This window comes from Diceros bicornis, chromosome 24 (genome assembly GCF_020826845.1).
Source record: "Diceros bicornis minor isolate mBicDic1 chromosome 24, mDicBic1.mat.cur, whole genome shotgun sequence".
NCBI classification, from domain to species: Eukaryota; Metazoa; Chordata; class Mammalia; order Perissodactyla; family Rhinocerotidae; genus Diceros; species Diceros bicornis.
In genome coordinates this window covers 36,870,875-36,893,572 of record NC_080763.1, presented here as the reverse complement: position 1 = coordinate 36,893,572, position 22,698 = coordinate 36,870,875, and the positions used below count along the sequence as shown (strand labels likewise).

The 22,698-nt window shown below is 52.2% G+C and overlaps 1 protein-coding gene across 5 annotated transcripts in view; it reads left to right on the top strand.

Annotated features, from left to right (window-relative positions):
* Nucleotides 1–9,203: 9,203 nt before the first annotated feature.
* Nucleotides 9,204–22,698, top strand: part of TTC7B (tetratricopeptide repeat domain 7B) — a 253,328-nt gene continuing 239,833 nt past the window's right edge. For 2 of the 5 annotated variants that reach the window (XM_058567543.1, XM_058567544.1), the window contains exon 1: nt 9,206–9,664. In XM_058567543.1, coding sequence (XP_058423526.1) covers nt 9,544–9,664 — 121 coding nt within the window. In that variant the 5' untranslated portion in view covers nt 9,206–9,543. Of the gene's footprint in view, nt 9,665–22,698 lie in introns of all 5 variants that reach the window. The other 3 variants (XM_058567542.1, XM_058567545.1, XM_058567546.1) reach the window with 2 other exon arrangements.

Sequence of the window (22,698 nt, the reverse complement as noted above, 5' to 3'; positions counted from 1 at the left end):
TCAACTAACATTTATTGAGCTACCGCTATATGTGCCAGGCTGTGTTCAAGGGCCTGGAGATCCAGTGATGAACACACCTACAGGAGGTCTGCTCTCAAGGAGCTTGCCACAGACCAGTAAGGAAATAAATACCTGAGATAGCATGAAGATGACACATGCAATGAAGACAGTGGAGCAGGCTAATGTGATCGAGTGTGGCTGAAGGAGGGGCCACTTTGGAGCGTCACTCTGGGAGGAAGTGACATTTAAGAACATTCCTGATTATCAGGAATGAGGCAGCACGGGAAAGACAGGGGCAAGAGTTCCAGGTAGAGGGAACAGCATGCACAAAGCCTCAGGCGGGATCATGTTGTCCTTGCTTGAAGATGAATGTGCCTGGAGTCCACTGAGCCACAGCTGGTGTCCTGACTTAAGTCTGAGAGAGAGGCAGCGGCCCAGTAGTACAAGGCCTGGAGGGCATCTTGGAATGGATTCTCTCTCCACTGCCCATCTCTGGGCCTCTGTGCGACTGCTTCACTCTTCTTCCTTCTGCAGACAGGCCTCCCAGAACAGGGCTGCCCTTGGGTACCAAGAAAACCCTTAGGGTCTAGTCACTCACAGGGACTGTCTCAATTAATTAATTTTTTTTTTTTTTTTTTTTTTTTGGTGAGGAAGATCAACCCTGAGCTAACATCTGTGCTAATCTTCCTCTTTTTGCTGAGGAAGACCAGCTCTGAGCTAACATCTATTGCCAATCCTCCTCCTTTTTTTTTCCCCAAAGCCCCAGTAGATAGTTGTATGTCATAGTTGCACATCCTTCTAGTTGCTGTGTGTGGGACACGGCCTCAGCATGGCCGGAGAAGCAGTGAGGCGGTGCGCGCCCGGGATCCAGACGGGGGCGCCAGTAGCGGAGCGTGTGCACTTAACCGCTAAGCCATGGGGCCGGCCCTCAATTAATTTCTTATTTTCAGGAAAGGATTGGTCACAGGTGCATCTCTGGTCCAATTACCTGTAGCCAAAACCACCGCAGCTGCTGGGAGCCCCGGTGAACCCCAGGAGATCCATGGTGAGAACAGGGCAGGTACCTCTAAATTGTCTACTCCAGAAGGGATAGGACTAGGGCCCCCTCTTCCTAGCCCTAAGACTCTGAGAATGCAGGAGAGAATGGACTGCAGAGTAACTCTTCAGAATGTTCTGAAGCAGTCTCAATAAGGAGTTGATTTAAATTAGTTCTCAAACTCGAGTGTGCATCAGAACCACCCGGAGGTCTTGTCAAAACCCTGATGGCTGGACCCCACCTCAGAGTCTCTGATTCAATAGGTCTAGAGTGGCATAGCCTGAGATGCTGATGATGCTTTAAACACTTTGGTTCCCAAAGTGGGGTCCACATCCCTGGCCCTGCCAGTTTCTTCTTCCTGCAGGTTCCAGAGTCAGAAGGAGGGAGACAAGGGGAGAGGCCTGGAGTGTGCAACCGGCATTCCAGGATCTCTCTGTACACCCGGGTTTGAGAATCACTTTAAAATGTTTCAGAACATCAGAAATGTCTTTGTTCCCAACCTTGAGTGTCACCATGAGGAAATAAAAGGGGACTAACCAGTGGACGTTTCCTAGGTGTCCTTAAATATTTAAAGTGGTTAATTAATGAGTGTGCTGGACTGGATTAAAACAAAACAAACCAACCCTCCACTTTCACCAAAAAAAAATCAAGAGTTCCCCCAAAATAGGGAAACCCAGCCTCTGGGGTCGGTAAGAGCTCTTTTTCCTGGGCATTTTCGTTTCTCCCTGTAGGAGGAGACCGGCCCGGACTCATCGCGTGGCTTCTGCTCAGGGTAAATAAATGCTGGGAGAAAATTTGCGGAATCGCCCTCCCACCCCCGGCTCCCCGGGGTCCCCAGCTGCGACCCGCCGCCCACCCCGCGGTCCGCGCCGACGCCTCGCGGCGGATCCGCCAATGAAGCGCCGAGGAACTCCATGACCTCATCGGGAGGCTCTCTGATTGGCTGCCGGCCTCCGCGCCGGGCCTGCCGCGTCCATTAGCGCTCCGGCGCGGGAGCGGGCCCCGCCCCCTAAGGCTGAAGGCAGGTTGAGTTCTAACGGGGTCTGCAAGCCTTGAGGGCTTGTCTGCAAACAGATCCCTCGGGAGGAAAACTCGGCTTTCTGAGACCGACTTGAGTGTTCCCTCCAACCAGCCAAAGTACTGGTTTCCCGCGCTGACCTTTGACTGGTGTGTTACCGGGGTTTAGCTGGTACCTTCATCCTCCCCCTTCCCTTCCTAAGCACCTGACAGATCACATTTATTCCCTTATTTTAATCACGTATTTTGACAAGTTTTGTCTTGCTTCGCAGTCGATGAATTTCTCCAGCATGATCTTATGCAGCAGTTAGTTACAGAGATGAAAATCAGATCCAGGGCTCGTAACTCCAAGTTCAGTGCCACCCTCCCCGCCTCCGCCCACCCATCTGCTGCCTGAGAGCTCTGAACCGCGTTGCAGTCCAGGAACCCCGGCTTGTAGGAGAACCCACATACCCACATACCAATAAGGGATAACCCGGGTTTCCTCACATTCTAACAACTACCCAATTCTCACTTTGACAGGACAGAATCATGGACGGGAGCCCCGCAACCTCCTAGAGCAGCGCCCTCCTTTTAAACAGATGAGGAGATTCGAGGGCACCTGATCATAAACCGGCTGGTGATGGGGTAGAGGCAGGGCTTGACTCAGGCCTCCTGCTTTTCTCGTCCAGGGATGACCCCCAAACGCCAGAAGGAAAGGAATGCCCACAAGTCCCCAGGGAAAGGTCTGTGCAGTCAGCATGGTTTTAGTCCTGCAAGCATCAGATTTGGGGGTAAGAAAACAATCAGAAGTGTTTGTATGCTTCCCTGGCTGGCCAGCAGGTCAGATGAGCCCTCATCCCCAACCTCTCTGACCAACAGGTGCTTTGCTACAGGAAAGGAGACCAAGCTGTGAGATTTTTCTCATCTGATGGTGGGAGTGATCTGGGGCTTGATGTGTCTGAATGCTCTGACTCTATTTTGAGTTTAGGGTTTTTGAAAACTCAGGTCCATTCTGTTAGATGGGGAGAGTTGGCGAGCAGACTAGACCTGAAATCCTTTTTTTTAAGGCTTGGCTCAGGGGTTACCACCTCCAGGAAGACTTCCTGAAGTCCTCCAGGTGAGCCAAGGGCTCCTCCAGTCCCTGGTACTCATCTGAGTCCAATGGCAGAGCTGCTGTTCACTTCTCTGTCCCTTTTCCAAGCTGGACTGTGATTTCCTTGAGGAATGGGATCACACTTTATAGGATGCTGTATCCCCAGGGCCTAACGCTGTCTGGCACATAGTAGATGCTCAGTCAGTGTTCTGAACTGAATTGAACTGTGGTGACCTTGCATGCATGTGGTGACTTTGTGGTGACCTTGCACGCTAGTGCCTTGTGCAGAGGAAGATCACTCACAATTCCTAAGAAGATTCTGTGTCTGGGAGGCTCCTTCACACAGAATGAGAATTAGCTTCTTTTTTTTAGTACAGTGCTTGAAATAAAAGCTTCACAACTGTTTGCTAACACAACTCCATAGGAACAACCGGATCCCTTGTGCTTACCTAGTTCCTGACTGCCCTTTAACACTCCAGATGTGTGAATCAACTGCATTATTCAAATCCAACCACTCCATGTGTTTTCTTCTGTGCCTGGTCTGCTAGGAAGCTCAAAAATCAGTCTAGTCACAGTCTCAGGAACAGTCTCCTCTTTTGTGACAGGTACAATAATCTCCTCTGTATCTATGTAGTTTCTGATCTTTACTTTGCTGTTCATTTACACGTATAAGTGGGTATTTTATCATAAGGCCACTTTTTGCCTTTCTGGAGGAAGGTAGGACAGGTGGCATATAGGATAACAGGAAAGTGTCCCCAGAACTCTGAGTGTGAAACAAATACTCACGGAGATAAGGGATTCTGGGCGCTGGCCTGGTGGCATAGTGGTTAAGTTCACGTGCTCTGCTTCGGCAGCCCAGGGTTCGCAGGTTCGGATCCCGGGCACGGACCTATGCACCACTTGTCAAGCCATGCTGTGGTGGCGTCCCATATAAAGTAGAGAAAGATAGGCACAGATGTTACCCCAGGGCCAATCTTCCTCAGCAAAAAGAGGAGGATTGGCAATGGATGTTAGCTCAGGGCTAATCTTCCTCATACACACAAAAAAGATAAGGGATTCCTATCGCGTAAGCTTAAACCAAAACCCAACTTGACTGTTGTTATGGTGTCCAAAGCCTATGCAATGTCGGCGTGGATGGAGATAAGAAGTGAACATTCACACAGCTGGTCCAGCCTCATGATCTGGGACACGTGGATATTCTCAGCCATGGAGAGGTGCACTCAAGATTGGGACTAAGACAGCCCACAGAGCCCACAGAGCCCACAGAGCCTGGATGATGACCTTCTTGAGACTTTCCCCTCTCCGGTTCCAAGTCTATGCTCACCAAACAACCTCCTAATAAGCATTTCAGCTTTGCATGCATCCTGACATTGGGAATGGGGTCTCCAGGTATGGGATAGTGGGCAAATAGTTTCCATCATACATGAGAGTTGGCATGGAGTGTGAACAATGGTCTCCAGTGGGCTTCATTAGTGGGAGTAGATGGAACACCCTGGAGCACCCACATGTTTCTGGACTTGCAAAGCTGAAGGCCACCCTAGGAACATGGTTTCCATCTGCGGGTCATGCCATGCTGAGGCCCTCCTTGAGCAGCCGGCCAGCCTCCTACATCTGGCTATCCCTCTCAAATGGCAACAGGCAGTAAATTAGAAACACCAGCTTCAGTGCCAGCAGCCGAGTTGCCCAGCCAGGTTCCCATGGTTTGTCCCAACAGTGGGAACCATGGCTCCAGGTAGCAGCAGGCGGCCCTTAGGAAGAAAGTTAGGGGACCCCCAGAGTACTTCAGATGGGGAGAGGGGCACAGAGCCATCTTGAATCATCCTCAGAAACCCTGCTCAAAACAACGGCACTGATACAACTTTTATAAACAGCAGCTTTGTTCACAAAAGCAAACCTGGGCCCTGGAAATACAATAAAACTGGAGGATGGATAATTCAAGTGTGGCAGAGTCATGCCATGGAATATTGCACAGCAGAGAAAAGGAACGAACCACAGCTACAAGCAACAAGGACAAATTCAGGAACATAATGAGCAGAAAAGCAAGTTACAGAACATGACACCTTCTTTCGGAAGCACAAAACCAAACAATATCATGTGTGGGGTTATATATTACACTCATATTACACGCTATGGCAGAAAGTGAGTTTGGTGATAAAACTACTTAAAAAAAAGCAGGGGTACAATAAACACAAAAATCAAGCTGGTGGTTAACTCTGGGATAGTCACACGGCTCCCTGGTGATAATGTGTTTTGTTATGTATCAAATATCTCAGAATTAAACACGGTCCCAAGGCACCGCAGCTGTCACCACTCAAGCCCCGGGCCTGCAAGCTGCTGCGTGGTTTCCAGGATCCTCACGAGCGTTGCTGGAGCTCCCGCCCACAGCTGCCAGCTGCTCACGGCTCAAAGCCCCCAGGCTGCGCAGCCAGATGACAGGGCTGCTGCCCCGAGTGGTGAGGTCAAAGGTTAGAAGTGATTGTCCTGTTAGGACACTGAGGCCCCCGGTCCTTTCCTCTTTCTGGATTTCTGTCTCCCCATTAAACCTGACCCATCTCCTTCAGCAAGCTGATTCCCACTTCTCTCTGAGCCTGTCCGCTGGGATGCTCAGGCCTGGAGTCCACCTGTCCCACCCCAGCCCCACCAACTTCCTTCTACTCATCCATCCTTTCAACAGGTATTCACCGAGCTCCAGCTACGTGCCAGGTAGCGTTCTCAGTGCTGGGATGAACAAAACCACACACAGATCCCTGCCCTCAAGGAACGTACATTCTAGTCAGGGGAGACAGACAATACGTACTAAACTAACAAATATAAATCGGGTGGTGACAAGAAGAAAATCATGGCGGAGTAAGAGGATAGGGAGTGAAGGGAATGGCAGGGAGCGGGTTTGGGGAGGGTGGTGAGGGAAGGCCTGTCTGTGGAGGTGACCTAGGGGCAGAGGTCAAAGGCCCTGACTCCTCCTCTCACTCGTGTCTCCTCCTATTCTAGTCGTACAGGGGACCCCGGCTTCCAGGGGAAAAGGACTGGGAGGTTTCCAGACCACAGAGGCACCCTCTTTGCACGGACTTTCACTCTGAGCCTATAGCTCGGCTCCACTGCTCCTGGAAAGTCAGCTTTTCTCAAGGAATTAGCCTGTAGTCAGACTTCCTGAGCTATCTTCCACTTAGCCTCTTTCCTGCTGAGCATCACCAGGTCTCAAGGTTGATTCAGCCTATAGGCTGTGATTTTTCACATCCTTGTCAAACCTGTAATACCAAAGCCTGCAAAAAAGATGTTGGCTTAATTTCTATTATTAGCACAAATGACTCCCTACTCCTGAATTTCCCTGAGTGCCACCTGCAGGTAAACTCACCCAGAAAACAAATTGGGGACCTTCTTCTCATGCAATCATTGGTATGTCTCTAGGGTTGTTGTGGCAGCTTCCAGAACAGCCTGGGCAATGGGTGAGGATCAAAACATCGCAGACGTGGGAATGAGCCCGGAGATTATGCAGCCCAGCTCTCGGGCTCCACACACTGAAGGCCCAGAAGGTTCTTTCTCTCTGCTGGGTTAGGCTGACAATGATTGTCAGCTTCTGCTCTGAACCCCTATACCCCAGCAACCTCAGGGCTCAAGCAAATAGTTTCAAGTACTCTGTGAGTGTTGGCCCCTTTCGGGGTGGCCTGCAGTGAAGGTGAAGCCTCAAATGTAGTCACATATACTTATTGTTGTGTTAAATCCTAAAGTAGAACATTTGTAGGCTGGTTCTAGACCTTGGAGATCTCCAGCCTCATTCATTCATTCACTCTTTCACTCAAGCGCCTACACTGTGCCAGGCCCTAGGCTGGGTGCAAGGGGTACAGAGACACAGAATGACAGCTTGCAGTTTTTGCACTCTTACGGTGTATTAACTCTATTCTAAGCACTTTACCTGTATTTCCTCATTTAATTCTCAACCAACTCTATGTAGTAGGTATTACAGCTGAGGAACTGAAGCATGGAAGGCACGGAGAGGTGAAAGGCCACTGCCCAGGCAGCACACGCCAAGTCAGGATTCCAGCTTCACTCTGGCGTCATGAAGACACAGGCCTTATCCTGGAACTTCTCAGCTAGGAGAGCGGAGAGATGGACACCAGAAATTTACATTACAGGGTGGCAACTGAGGCAGTATAAACATCAGTTGTTACATGATGAAGTTCATCATTAGAAGTCCTATCACAGAGGGAAATAACACTGCTGTGGGATCACAGAGGATCTGTCAGATGTCGAGCAAGGCTTCTTGGTGACCTTTGGCCTGGGTCTCAAAGAATGTACAGGAATTTCCCTCCTGGACCAGAGGGGAGAGAACATTCCAGGCAAATGTCTGGAGAGACAGACTTCCATGCGAGAGTTGAGAGGAGAATATGAGGGTTTGGTGGGTAGGGAAATATCTCCTGTGGAGATTCCTTCTCTTTTCCTATTCCCTCTTGGTGGAACCAAGGGACCAGGGCACCAAAGGGTTCCCTGTTGAAACTTTCACATTCTAGTTCTCTTTTCCTTAGGCTATCCACAGTGTCTGAGGCCCATCAGGTCAACCTTCATCACCTCAGAGGTCTTTGGGGGTGCCTGAGGTTATGGCGGTCAGGTCAGAAGGCATTTCCCCATCTTCCCTCCTCACATCTATTAATGCCTGAGTTTCAGCTTCCTCATTGGTTAATGGGGTTCACAATGTCTGTTCTTCTCAAGAACAGCCCCAGGGCTGCCAGGGGATGAGAGACGAACCTGCATGTGAGAACTCTTGGAGAGCTCGAGTCAGGCACCCCTAGAAGGGATGATGCTTATTATGACTTGGTGCTTCCTCATATCTGGAGTTCCAGTCTGTCAGCTCCATCCTCAAACGCAGTATCCAGCATCCAACACCCTCACCACCCCCACAGCTACCACCCCGGGTCATCCACCACCATCTCTCTCCTGAACTACTGGCAGTATTCTCAGCACTGCAGCCACAGTGATATTCCTATGATGTAGGTCAGACCATGGCACTCTTTTGTTAAAAGCCCTGCATGGATGGCCCATTTCAACACAGTAAAAGCCAAAGTCTTTATTATAATGGCCCACAAGATCCTCCCTGAACCGGCAACTCCTACCCCCACCTCTGAGCTCTCCTGCTTCCCTCCTCCCCTTCAGTGCACTCCAGCCTCTCTGGTCTCCTTGCTGTTCCTCCAACTCACCAAATATGCCTCACCAAAAAGACCCCAGGGCCTTTGTACTTGCTGTTTCCTCTGCCTAGAATGCTCTTCCCCAGGGATATCCTCATGGCTCTCTCTTGCCTTCTTCAAGTCTTTGTCAAATGTCATCTCAGTGAGACCATCCTTGACTGTCCCATTTAAAATTGCAACACCCTCCACCTTCTCAACTCTTTATTCTCCGCACTTGACCCTGTTCTGTTTCTTCAAATAGCCATTTTTACCTTCTAGTTTATTACTTTATTTTGTTCATTTATCCCCTCACTGGAACATAAGCTCCACTAAGGCAGGAATTTCATCTGTTTAGTTCTCTGCTGTATCCGCAGCACCTAGAACAGTGCCTAACACATAGTAAGTGATCACTCCATAATTATGGAATAACAGAAACAATGCACAGCTTGGACATCTGGTCCCAGCTCTCAGGCTACAGGGCCGAGACAAGGAAGGCCCACTGGTGACTGTGCGTCCTCCTCAGAGGGCAAGGGAGCTGGCATCTGAGCGGGTAGCAGTCCTTGCCTGGCTCAGTTCAACTCAACAGACATTTATGGACCCTGGGCAGGTGCTGGGCCTGCCTGAGACGGAGGACTCTCCGCCCACCTCGGGCTGGGTGCGGGCAGAGAGGGGCCTACTCAGGGGCACAGGCCAACCCTGGTCCGGAGGGATCCACCTGAAACCTGAGACGGCGGGCAAGCTCAGGCAGGCCTCCCCCTCCCCCTCGCCTCTCATCCCAGGCCCCAGGCCCACGAGCCCTGCCCGGCCGGTGACCTTCTCCAGGGTCACTGCCCTTTCTAGGCCCTATTCCTGAGGGTCCGCCCGCTCCCGCGCCCATTCTCTCCCTCCCTCCCTCCCGCCGCCACCCGCGCCGTCCTCACCTCCCCAGCCCTTCCACCTCGGGGCTCCCCCAGCCCCAGCCCCGCTCCAGGTCGCCCTCCCCGCACCTCGCCCTCCCTCGCGCCTCCCGCTGCCCCCGGCCCGGCCCCGGCTGTGGCTCCGGCCCTGGCCGGCAGGGGCCGCTCCTCGCGGCGCCCGGGGCCCCGCCGCCGCCTCCCCGCCCCTTCCCCAGCCGGCGCTCCCGTTACGCCGCGGAGCCGGGAGCCGGAGCCCGAGCCCGAGCCCGCGGCGGCGGCGGGAGGCGGCGGCGGAGGCGCCCGGGCGGCGGCGGCGGGGCCTGCGGGGCCTGCGGGCGGCGGGCCGGGCCCGGCCAGGCCGCGATGGCGACCAGGAAGGCGGGCTCGCGGCTCGAGACGGAGATCGAGCGCTGCCGCTCCGAGTGCCAGTGGGAGCGGCTCCCCGAGCTCGTCAAGCAGCTGTCGGCCAAGCTCATCGCCAACGGTACGCGCCGGGCGCCGGCCTGGGCTGCGGGGGGCGCCGCGGCCTCCGCCGGGCTGCGCCGGCCCCCAGGGCGCGGGCAGGGGCGCGGCCGGGCCGCCAGGGCGCCGCGGCCGGGGATGTGCGCGGGTCCGGCGCCGGGGGGCCCCGGATCACGCGGTGGGGGCGTCCAGCGGGCGAGCGCTTGTGCCGGGCGTCCCAGAGTTCAGCGTGCATGGCGGGCTTCTGCGGGGTCGGGGTGTCGGGGGCTCAGGGAGTCGCCTGCTGCACCCGCGACCCAGGGGGTCAGGGGCCCGCCTTGGGGTTCTAAGAAGTTGGAGGGGATGGAGGAAGATGCTCCCTTAGGACATGGATGTGAGTGTGTAGAGGATTCCAGGGTGTGTGTATGGTGCACTCAGGAAGTCAGGATGTATTTATAGGGGTCCTGCGAATGGGGGTGTTGAACAGAGACCCCTGGGAAATATGGTTAGTAAACATGGTGTTCGAGGGGCTCCAGGTGGAAGCTCAGATTTGGGGGTGTGTGTGGGGTTGTGGTGGAAGGCAGGTTGAGATGTGTGTCTTGGGGTTCAGAGAGTAGGATGTCAAAGCTGTGGACCTAGGGAGGTCGGGTTTGGGAATCCAGGGGAAATAGAGTCAGAGGGAGACTATTGTGGAGAGAGGTGAGAATGTGGCTGAAGAATGTTGGGAAATGGGGTTGGATGGGTGAGGGGTTTGGTTCCTAGAGGAGGCAGGGGTCTGAGGGGGCCACTGAGTGGGAACCTGGTGCCTGGAGTTAGTCTCTGACCCCGTTGACTGAATTGGTTCTTTACCCAGTGGAATCAAAATTGCATCCAAAATCCCATTTCAGAGCGCAGCTCCACGTGGTCTTATTTGTTTTGGAAGCAAGTATCGTTAATATTTGCGTGTCTTTTAGTGCCCGCCAAAACCACAGGCACCAGTGGCCTGGTGAGAGGACAGAGGTTTTGTCTTATTTCGTGTCTGGGTTCCTGAGGCTGGGAGAGCACATGTTGGCTGAACAAATGAATGAGAGTGAATGAATGAATGATACTGCTCTAAGAAAGGACATCTGCACTATTTTCACCTCGAACTACCCAGAAATGGAAAGGGATGTTGCATGTCCTCTTCAAGGATGGTTTATGTTTGTATTAGCGCCTCGAAATAAGAACTTGGTTTTGCACACTCTCAACTGTGGTACCTTGTTTTGGGCAGGTATTTCCTGGGCGAATGCAGGTGCCACGATCATCCCAGGGGCGTGGAGGAAGCACAGACCTACCTGGGCTCAGCTTGGTGGAAAATGTTGACTCTTCTCAGTTAAGTCAGCATTTGAGGAAAAGTGTTCAGCCCCCTGGGTCCGGCTGGCAGCTTGACCTTGCCCTCCCTGTAAGGCTCACCAGCTGGTCCTCTTGCGTCTCCTCTCCTTACCTGCAGCATCTTCTTGTTTCTTCTGGGAGTTGGACAATCCTGGGTCTACTTTGTCACTTCCCAGCTGTGTGCGCATATAATACCTTCTTTGCAGGTTGATGTTAGGATTAAATGGGTTCATTTGTGAGCCTGCTGGTTTTTTCCTTCAGAACCCACTTGTTTCCTGCTTTATTTACTCATTCATTCAACCAGTGTTTGTGTGCCCACCTGTGCCAGGCACAGAACAGTGGTGGACAGCAGTGACCAAGCTCCTACCCTCAGGTACTTAACCTCCTCCTCCGAGACAGCAAACATGGAAATCAATAAATAGGAGAGCTTCAGATGGTGAGAGGTGATTTAAAGAAAGCGGACGAGGTAATGTGATTGAGAATGACAGGTAGGGGAGGTGGAGTGACACAAACTATGGTGGTCTCTGGAATGAGAGAGTGGATGGCCTTTCAGTGGCATGGGCTCGTCTTACCTTCACAGCCCCCCAAGGCTCCCTTCCCAGGTCCTGGTCCCTGTGGCCTAAGCCACTGTCATTAATGGAGCTTGAGGGGGAGGGGGTTGTATGGGGCGCAGTGGTCCATGGGTCCTTGTGCAAGTCTAGTTTTGGGAAACTCATGAGAGAGATTTCTGCCCCAGAATCCACTTGGTGAGCAGCAGCCATTGATGGCAAAAAGTTACCCAGACTTGAAAAGGTCAAAGAAGATTGCTCAGGAAGATAAAAAAATAAATCAAAGAAAAAGATGAAACAAAACTGGAATTATTGTGGCTTTTCTTTGGGGTTCAGACAAGTGTTTGAAGAAGGGTCCTTCCCTTCCTTTGGCTGGTAGGGGCTTCCTTGGGCTGTCAGTGTGACTTCCTCCTGGCCTTGGGGGCACCAGCTCCTCCTTAGACCCTTATGGGTGCACTAGATTTCTGGGCAGATTTGGCAAAATCCTTAAGCTAAAGCATTTGCTGCTTAGAATAAGAAAAGCGAGTTAATGTCATGTTTGTCATCCTAAGATAGTTACCTTGGAGGCAGCCACAGGCAGCAAAGAGCACACACGGTCTTTGGAATGAGCCAGATTGGTGCCAGAGTCCCAGACCTGCCATTTCCTAACTCGATGTCCTTGGCCAAATCCCTTAACCACTCTGAGCCTCAGTTTCCTCGTCTTAGAATGGGGATTAAAAGACTTACCTTGTAGGGGTTCTTATGAGAATCAAAGGGGCTAATGACTCCCAGGGCTAGCCACAGAGCCCAGCACCTTCGGAGGCAGGCCCTTCATTCATTCATTCATTCATTCCACAAATATTGAGTACTTGCTATGCACTAGCCACTGTTTTAGGCACGGGGATATATCAGTGAACAAAAATGACAAACATCCCTGCCCTGATGAAGCCCCCGTTTTAGTGGGGAAGGAGCAGGGAGACAGATAAAAAATGAAATCGTTAAATGAAATTTACAGGATGTCTATGGTGATAAGTGCTATCAGAATAAAGAGGGGGAGGGGGAGAAGTGCTCTGGGGGTGGGGTGGTGGGGGCGCAGGGACTCCTAGTTTAGATAGGGTGGCCGGGGAAGGCCTCACTGTGAAGGCGATGTCTGAGCTAAGACCTAAGGTGGTGGAGAAGCATGTTCCAGGGAGGGGACTTCAAGGGCAGAGGCCTGATGAGGGCAGCAAGGTGGCCGGGCCAGATCACAGAACCTCGTAGGTCATGGTTAAGGCTTTGGCTTTTCTCTGCGTGAGATGGGAGCCATGGGAGGGTTCCGAGCAGAGAAATCACTCATTCTCAATGCCTTAGATTCTCAATGCAGCGGCCTCCCCACTCAGCAGCATTAGCTTCTAATGGGAAAGGAGCGTGGCAGTCCCTCCCCATTAAGGGCTCTGAATAATGGACACTTTCAGAGCATGCTGCTCCAGCCGGATTCCTTTGAGATAAATTGGCTTAGACAGTTTTGCCAAGAGGTGGATAAGGAAGAAAAGGGCAAATGCCAAGCAGAAAACAGAACCCAGAATCCTTCTGCCTCATATCCCACCACAGTCCCCATGTTAATCACTCCATCCGAGAAAACCAAATGTGTTGCAGCCAAATGCCAGGTCCTGGTGAGTTTCAGCAAGAGGGTGATCCCACAAGGTAAGGAGGTGGGAGAAAATTCCACTCCAGTCTAGGCTCTTGCTGTCCGCCGTGTGGTCAGGGGACTAGCAGCTTGGGCATCCTCTGGGAGCGTGTGAGGAATGCAGACTCTCGGGCCCCAGCCCAGACCTGCAGGGTCAGAATCAGCATCCTAACAAGGTGTCCAGGGGATTCGTGGGCACAGGAAAGTCTGAGCTGCCCTGGTCTGGAGCTCAGGTGGCAGCCTGAGGGGGTCAGAGGTTATGATGGAGAACTGCATGTTGGTGGCCCCTGGGAGGGCAGTACCAGCTACCCTCATGCCCTGGAATGTCACCCTCCAGCCACCCAATGGTGAAGTTCACTGCTATGTGAAAAAGTGCAGTGATGTGGCACCTGGCTTTCAATTCAGACTCTACCTGTAGCTGGCTGGGTGACCTCGAGCCCATTACTTAACCTTTTGGAGCCTGCATTTGCTCATTGGTAAGACAGGGTTCCTAATACCTCCTCCATTAGGGTGGCTGTGAGGATGACGCGAGTTGACATATGTAAACTTTGGTACGTGGAAAAATTGGTGTTCACTCTTTTCCAGCTGACTCAGTGTAACCCTGGGCAAGGCAGGCCATGTCCTGTGTGTCACCTGGTTGGGAAGAAAAGAGAGTGGGAGACCTAGAAAGGACACACCTGAGCTTGTGTCTGGTCAGGATGCCCACATATGTCATGACAGAAACAGGTGTTTTGGAGGCCTGTGCCAGCCCCACAGACGGCCACTCCCTTTCTGAGACAGTGTCTGCTTCTCCTCCCTTCCCCCAGTCTGTTAATCTTCTTAGGCAGCTCAGTTATTGAGCTCACTTAGTATAGTTAGGCCCCAAATGGTAGTTTGTCCTTTGAAGGATCATGACCCTTCTGATTAGGTGTAATTTTGGGCATTTTAATTTCCTCTTGGTAGGTAGGGAAATGGTGCCTGAAACAAGAATATTTCTGGGGCAAAGTTTGGTTACAAAATGTGTTTAGACCATTGAGTGGGAGTGAAGGTCTTGTATTTGCCGGTAGCTGATATTCCCGTTGTTGGATGAAGGGGCACGGATAGCCTTCTTGCCTCCAGCCCCGTGGCTTCCCCTTCTGGAGGAGAGCTGGGCTCCTGGACCGCTCCTTGGTCTCCCTCAGGCCTCTGGAGCCTTCCCAAAGAGGGAGCATTAATGATGGACCAGGGGACCCCAGGCCAGCCTGAGGGGCTTCCTTGGAAGGAAGACTGAGGTTTGACTGAGTCTGCTGTGGAGTGAGAGGTGGCACTATTGTTTAGAATGGCTTCTTTGGATATTTCCAGGGTCCTGCAGACTTCTGGGAGTCAAACTGTCCCCAGACAGTGGGGAAGGGCACCAGTGAGACCTCGGTGACCCTCCATCCTGGCCTTCCCAGGGCAGCTGTCCTGCTTTCAAACGCTCTGTCCTGCTGCCCTCTTGTCCACAAAGATCATGTCTTTGTGGCAGACCATGTGCCCTGATTTTCGGATTCAGAAGATTCACTTATTCCACAATAACATATTGATGGCGCTGAGCCGGGCATGGGGGCTCGTGGTCACTGCAGTCAGGGCAGAAGGACTGTGACCTTGTGGCTACACACAGTGGGGCTGGGACTGCTCTGCTTTTTCCCTGGCCTCCCGTTTGGAGGAATTTCAAGCTCCGTGTGGGGAGGGAGGAGGATTCCTGACATTCATCCGCTTGATCAGCCAACCTTTCCAGCATGTTCTTTCCAGCATGTCCTCCTGTCACCTTGGCGCACCCCCGCCCCCGTGGCTAGTTTGGCTTCCTGGACCCTCTCACACACCTTGCTCTTGTCTTTCCACCTGTGCTCATGCTTTTTGGCTCTGGAGTCCTCTCTGTAGGTCAGAAGCCCACCCGTCCATCAAGCTGTCCTTCCTTCACAGAAAAGGCTGTTTCCTCAGAGAAGACAGCCATACGGTGTGAGAGCCAGATGGGACCTGAGAGATCACACTGTGTAGCAGGTTTCAAGCTGTGCTGTCGAGGAACCCCTCTGGGAACATGCTCTTGGGGCCTGGTGGCTGGGTGGGCAGATCCCACTCATGGGACCAGTGACATTTTCCTTAAGGTTTCCTTTGAAGGAAGGGCTAATATGCCTTAAAAAACACATTTGGGGGCCAGCCTCATGGTGCAGTGGTTACGTTCCACGCTCCACTTCAGCGGCCTAGGTTCACAGGTTTGGGTTCCGGGCGTGGACCTATACCACTTGTCAGCCATGCTGTGGCGGCAACCCACATACAAAATGGAGGAAGACTGGCACAGATGTTAGCTCAGGGCTAATCTTCCTCATGGGGAAAAAAAGGTGTGTGGGGGGGGAAGATTGGCAAAAGATGTTAGCTCAGGGCGAATCTTCCTCAGCAAAAAAACCCCACATTTCAAACCCACTGATCTAGTCCAGCCTCCCCTCCCCATTTTACAGATGGGAAAACATAGAGAGAGAGGGAAGTGGCTTCCTTAAAGCCACCAGCTGGCGAGTGGCAGAAGCAAGCAGAGTGGGTCAGAGTTTTGGCCCCAGAGTGCAGTTGCTTGAGCTCCAAGTGTGTTTCTGCTGTTTCCTAACTAAGAGAGTCTCTTCACCCTGGGAAACCCCATGTGTAAAGTGGAGACACATTTCCCAAATCCCTTTTCTGAAACCCTTGGGACTAGATGAGTTTCAGAATGCAGAATTTTTCAGAACATGGCACATAGACTGGGCATTATGTGACACTCGCAGTGGGGTCAGGGGCAGCACTTCATAATAAAACGTGTCAGTATTTCTGCATCAAAACATATGAGCAGGCATTGCAAAAGGGAGAGACTATAAATAGCCTCATGTTGGTTCAGTTGAGGTTTTGCTGCCCAATAAGTTAACAACAACAAAAACCAGCTTTTGGCTTTTAGAGAGTTCTAGATTTTGGAAATTATGGATAAGTGATTATGAACCTGTAAGAACAGTGCCAAACTTGCAGGGTGTTTGTAAAGACCAAATGAGGAAAAAAAATAAAACTACCTGAAAGTGCTTAGCACGGTGGGTGGCTGCCCAGAGCAAGCCCTCCGTGGATATGAGCTGCCGTCCTATGGTGGGGGTGTTATCATCTCCCATCTCAGGTCAGGGCTGTCTCCCCTCCCTGACATCGCCTATCTTGGCGTGTGCCTTGTGTCCTCACCAAGGTGGTCAGCTTCGAGAGGACAGAGGGCCATAGTTCTGCTTTAATCTTTAATGAGCCCTCAGGCTTACAGTCTGTACTTGGTGTGCTGTGTTGAATTGACCCACAGACTCTCACAAGTGGAGGCCTCCGAGCAACTGGAACAGGCCTAAGAAAGTTAGGCGGGGCCTTCCAAAATGGAAGTGAGGGCCATAGTGCAAGGGATGACTCCTCCCTGAGAAGTGGTGTCCTGCATGGACTGGTGTTTACCTTTGGGGCTGGTGGTGTCAAGTGAGTTGGGGCCAGCCAGAGGCTCCCTGGTTGTCAATCCAGCATTCTCCCCCTCCATTCATTGTCCTCCTTCCTCATTGAGCCCCTATCAACTCTCAGCCTCCATAAGTGCCTTGCCTTTCACTGTAGGCGGGCCCTGGCCGCAGTGGGTCTACTCCCTTGCCCGTGATTGGTTGAGGCTCGAGCATGTGACTTAGTTCCAGCCAATGTCCAGCCAGACATCAGAGGGTGGGAGGGGGGCTTCTGGGAGAGATTTCTTCATGCTTGAGAGTGACATACATGCTTAGGGAGGAAGAAAAATGGTCTCTTCTTTCTCTGGAAATTGTTGTTCCTGCTTTTGAGGCCTGGAACTGCAGCCATCTTGTGGCCATGAGGGCTCCCGGGGAGTAAGGTCGACCCATGGAGGGTAGCAAAGAGAGACAAGAAGAACATGGTCTCTGATTACATCAATGAACTGATGGTGGCTCCCCCCGGGAGCGGCCCTTCCTTGGACTTCTTGTTATGTGAGATAATAAATGCTTTCTGGTTGAAGCCACATTGAGTTGGGCGTTCGGTCTTTGCTTTGCCACTGAAGGCATTCTAACTGGTACACCTCCTCTCTTACCGGGAGCACCCCAAGCTGCCTGGCCAGCTGTGCACTGGGCACTCCATCAGGAATAGCCTGTGCTCCTGTTCACCTTGACCTCACATAGGTGGATTCCTGCCCCTCTGGGTGACCTCATGCTTGGCAGATGGTGGAGGGTTGCAGGTTTTTGACTTGTGTGACAGGCAGTGTTTTCCATCTGAGAAGCCAGCGAGAGGGAAGAGGTTTTCTGAGACCTCTCAAAACCAACCCCATCAGCCACCAAGACGAGCTGAGCAGTGTTTGGCAGACGGGTTAGAGGGGTGCCACATAAAATATAAAGGGCAGCCACAAGCCACAGGAAACCTAACAGTGTGGCTGGATCCCCTGCCGCCCCCCGGGTTTCTCCCTGTTCATCAAGTGCAGTGGGTGGTGGAGGTGCCAGAACTAGGCAGAACAGATGATTTTTCGTCCTGTCAGAGGCCTGCCAGACGTGGAGTCAGAATCCCCAGGCACTTGCCCTCCAAGTGACCTTGTGCACATCAGTTGATCCTCTTAAACCTTAATTTCCCTGACTTCATGGGTGTTAAAACAGTCCCAGTAGGGAAGAAGAATGAACAAGCATTTCTTGAGCTTCTGCTCTGTGCCGGATCTGGGCATGAACTTTTACATGGATCTCGGTTAATGATCACAACAGCTGCATGAGGAGTGGGGTCGGGGGTTGTAATTCTCCTTCATTCAGAGTCTAAGTAGACTGAGGCTTGGAGATGTTCATTGAGTGGATTCTAGCCCACTTCTGACTCTGGTTCCATTATTCTTTCTACTACACTAATGTTTTTCTAAACTTGTCACGTCAAGGAGTCACCAAGCCAACTTGTTAGGACCCAGATTGCAGGGCCCACTGCTAGTGATGTGGATACAGCAGGTCTGGGGCAGGACCTGGGCTTCTGCATTCTTGACAAGCTCCCAGGTGATGCCGATGCTGCTGGTCTGTGGACACGCCCTGAGTAGCACTGAACTAAGGGAGCCTGGACATTGTGGATTCCCTTCTGTGGGGGGTGCGATTCTCTCAGTCTCAGATGGGAGCTGGAAATCTGCGTTTTAAAATCGAGTCTGGGGTGATGTGTGTGATCAGGCAGGTCTGGAAGCTACAGCCCTCCACCACAGTCCTCAGCAGGTATACCGAGCACCTGCTGTGTGTGGTCCCTGCACCAGAAGAAACAGAGTGAGCAGCTCACCAGCCACAGGTGGCTGACAGCTCGGGGCATCACTCAACCTCTGGGGAGCTGAGTCCCTTGGGGGCTGGTTGTCCACTCAGATTCCCAGGCTGGGCCTGAGCTTCTGCCTCAGGAGGTGTTAGTGGGGTTGGGGTTCAGGGAGCAGGATTGTTAGTGGTGCCCAGGTGACTGTGGCACAGGGAGTTCCAGGACTAGACATTAGACATGATTGCCCAAGTGTTGGGACAGAATGTCACCCTGCAGCCCACAGAGAACAGTGACAGCATCACTTACAAGGCTACAAGGTGCAGCTGGGTTATTGGGGCGCTGAGGGCAGGGTGGGCTTAGCTGGCAGTGGGTGAGGCCTGGCAGAGTGCCAGGGTCTTGGGCAGAGCTGTGGCTTTAGGGTGACCGACTTGTCATAGGTGGCCTGAGTTTTGCCAGTTTTAGCACTGAAAGTCGCTTGTCCTGGAACCACCTTAGTCCTGAGCAGTGGGATGATACTTCACCCCGTTAGGCGGAGGGAGGTATTTCAGCAGAGGGGAAAGGACCCCTAGTGCAGGGGGAGGCAGAGGGCTCTGCTCTCTTAGACCCAGGTTCAGATCCCGGGTCTGACGCTTTACTGCTCCTCTGGCCTTGGGTGAGTTACTTAACTTCTCTGAGCCTCACTCTTCACCTCAAAGGTTGTTTTGAGGCGTAGATGAGGTAATGCAATTTCCGGCACCAGCATCATCAGAAGCAGCCTGACTGAATCAGGAGCATTGTGTGTGGAAGGAGAGTAGAAAGTTCCAGATACTCAGTCCTTCACCGGGGGTAGAGGAAGCAGGCAGGAGGATAACGATAATAGTGGTGACGGCAAAGATGTGCGGCGGGTGGTTCCTGTGTACTGAGTTGTGGCTAAGGCCCAAAGCCGACGGCACACGGTGTTAGCTGGTCACAGAACTGGTAAATGCAGGACTAGGGCTTCAGCCCGGGTCTGGCAGACTCCACAGACCTCCTCCTCCAGCCATTCATTCAGCTCTTCAGTGGGCCAGGGATAGGATGTGGGGGTGCTGTGATGTGTAACAGGGACACAAAGATGAATGAGACCACTGGGCTGTCAGCACTCTGAGGGCAGGGCTTTTGGCTGTTTTGTTCGCTGCAATAGCCCATTTGTTCACTGCAATAGCCCAAGTACTAGTAACATGTCTGACACACAGTAGGTACTCAGTTGTTAAATGAACAACCTAGCCTCTGAGCAACCAAACCTACAGAGCACTCCTGTGTGCCAGCCCCTGTCCTGAGGACCGGGGATGCAGTGATCCCTAACACCATCCTTATGCGCAAGTATAGAATGGAGAGACTTGGCATACTTGTGGTCAGGGCCAGGGTGGGTAGAGGGACAAGGGCTGTGGAGGCCCAGGGGAGGGAGTGTCCACTCGAGGCGTGGTCCCACATCTAAGACTCTTGGTGTCATCCCTAGGGTGACTGAGGCTCGGGCTGGCCTGGGGCTCTGAGTGAGTTCTGGCTGATAGATTGCTGATTGGGCTGACTGAATGCCTGTGACCTTGTCTTCCTGTGTCTCTTGTCAACTGCAGGGTGGACACTTGCTGTGTGGCCCTTCCTAGGCAGGGGTTCCGGTATCCTCTGCTACCCCTCCTTGTTCCTCTTCTCTCCTCACATACAGGCTGGCTCAGCCCCTTGGCTGTGAGAGGCTCCCCTGGGGAACCGCCCTCTCTGCCTTGCAGGGCCTAAGTCTAACGAGAAGCAGTGTTTTCTCTCAAGTTAGTCAGGCTTGGAGGAGTGTCCAGTTGGTGAGGTGATACTGCTTGGGGTGCCAAGTCCAGGGACCTGCAGTAAATGCCACTTTCCTTTCCTGGGCCCACCAGGCCACGGGAGTCAGCACTCCATTGAGGCTTGGGCCTGGAGGCCTGGTAAAGTGGTTCTCTCAGGCCCTTAGATGCCACGCCCTGCGGTGGCCTCCTCTCTGCCCCTGCAGCACCACACATGCCAATTGTATCCCGTCTCCCTTCCCCCTAGAATCTCACTTGGAGAAATGCTACCTTACTTGGAGAAATTTCTCAGGCACAGCTCGGACCTCACTTGCTTCTGACACTTCTAGGTGTCCCTGGTGGTCTTTCCACACCACCATGCAGGGCTCGGTGGTACCTGTCTCCCTTCAGACCATACTTCTTGAGGGCAGGGACTGGACTGGGCTTTGAATCTTCAAGAGATGCTTGTTGACTGTGTGGGTGTGCGTTTAACTTGTCTGTGTGGAGCTGGCTTCCTGAGAGAGCCATTTCCAAGCCTTCTGGGCTGGCCTGATAACAACCCCCCTGCCCCTTAGAGTCACTTCCTGCCCTGCTGAGGTCTGGGGACAGGCCAAACCAGCTCCAAGCCAATGACTTTCAAGTTACCTTTTCTTGTCTTAGGCTAGGTTTCTGTAGGGGAAGTGTGTGTGTGTGTTAGATCAATTTACTCGTCTATTCTGCCATCGCAGTGGAAGTATTGTCTTCTGTTCCCACATTTTACTCTCCCATCCTGTCCTTCCAGCTTCTGCATTGTGTGTGGAGATGGGGAGGAGGGTTTGGCACGAAGCCCAGATTCCGACTACCAAGATTTTCCCAGAATATCATTTCTGCCAACTTCTTTTGAGCTCCTTAATCTTTGACTTTTGCCATCTTTGCCTTTCGGTCAAGAGTTCCAAATAGCCAGGGGCCACGATTTAAACAGAGAGTGGAGCCGGGAGCAATGGGGCCCTGAGGTAGAAATGGGAGGGTCTGGGTCTCAGTCAACGATCAAGCCCCGACTCCATGCCAGGCACCCCGAGGGGCTGCGGGGAGCCGAGTCTCCAGAGACTAAGGTGCTTGTTTGGGCCCTGTCCATGAAGAGGGGACATACTTATTGGTTGCTTCATTCCAGAAATATGTGTGGAACACCGACTACGTGCGGAGCACTGGACCTAGAGCGTGGATGTGAGAGTGACAGGATGGAGGTCAGAGCTGGGGTAATAAATGATGAGGATTTTGGCTTTCACTTTGGGTGAGAGGGGCCATTGGAGAGTTTTGAGGGAAGGAGTAACCTGATATGATTTACATTTTAAAACAGGAATGGGGACAACTAATCTATATTTTCCAGTCGAGGTATGTGCCCTTCTCTTCTCCATCCTACTGCCTAACGATGGCCCTACCCTGGTTAATCCCAGCTCTCTGCCCGCCCATGTGCTGCTGGACGAAGCCCTCACCATGCTGACCACTTGGTGACCAATGACCTCAGAGGCACTGCCGCTTTTCCAGTGTGTTTGTATTCCCACTTTCCAAAACGCCTATTTCACATGTTCCTTTTTCTTCTTAGACCTTTTACATTCTCTGAATGCCATCCCCTCACTCCTAGCTCATGAGCTTGTCTCATACTTTATGGAGGAAAAAGAAACAATTAGGAAACCTCCTAATTTCCTAGCACCAAGTCTACACGCTCTCCTCCTGTCACAGGCTCCAGTTCCTTTCAAAGGCCGGCAGCCCCTTCTGCTCCTGCCTTCTCAGGACTTGGCTCCTGCCGCCATCTCTTCGCTCTCCTGGATCAGTTCTCTGTCTGTCTGTCTCCTGGGTCGTTCCCTTCAGGATACACAGATGCCCTAGACTTTCCTGTGACGTACAACCTTCCTTGACGCCACGTTGCGGTCTAATTACTGCCCACCCCCCGGCCCCATCTCTTTCAGCAAAGCCTCTTCAAAGAATCATCATCTTCTCAGCCCAGGGCTTGTATCCTCTGAACTCCCTCGAGACTTCTCATGTCAAGGTCACCCTCTGATGTTGCCTACATGTTGCCAAATCTAATGATTATGTTTGTGCTCTTCTCTTCCTTCATATTCCAGCTGCTTTTAACCCACTTGACCACTCCCTCTTTCCGGAAACTTCCTAATCTTGGTTTCTGTAGCAGGCAGGGTCCTGGTTTCTCTTCCCTAGTCTTTGCCATTCATTCTCCTCCAGCTTTGGTCCAGACCTCCATCCACCAACATGATTACTTGGATATCAAATGTCACTTAGCTTGGTCAAAACAGAACTCTTGGTTTTATTCCTCATCACCTCAGTAAATGGCAAAATGGTACCACTGTTTGCTCCACTGTGCAATCTAAAATCTGGGATTTATCTTAACTCCCTCTCCTTTCCTTATCCCTCGTGTGTTAGTTTCCTATTGCTGCTATAACAGATTATCACAAATTAAAACAATGTAAATTTGTTCTTTTACAGTTCTGGGGGTCAGAAGTTAAAATAGGTCTCATTGGGCCAAAATCAAGTGTCAACGGGGCTGGATCCTTCTGGATGC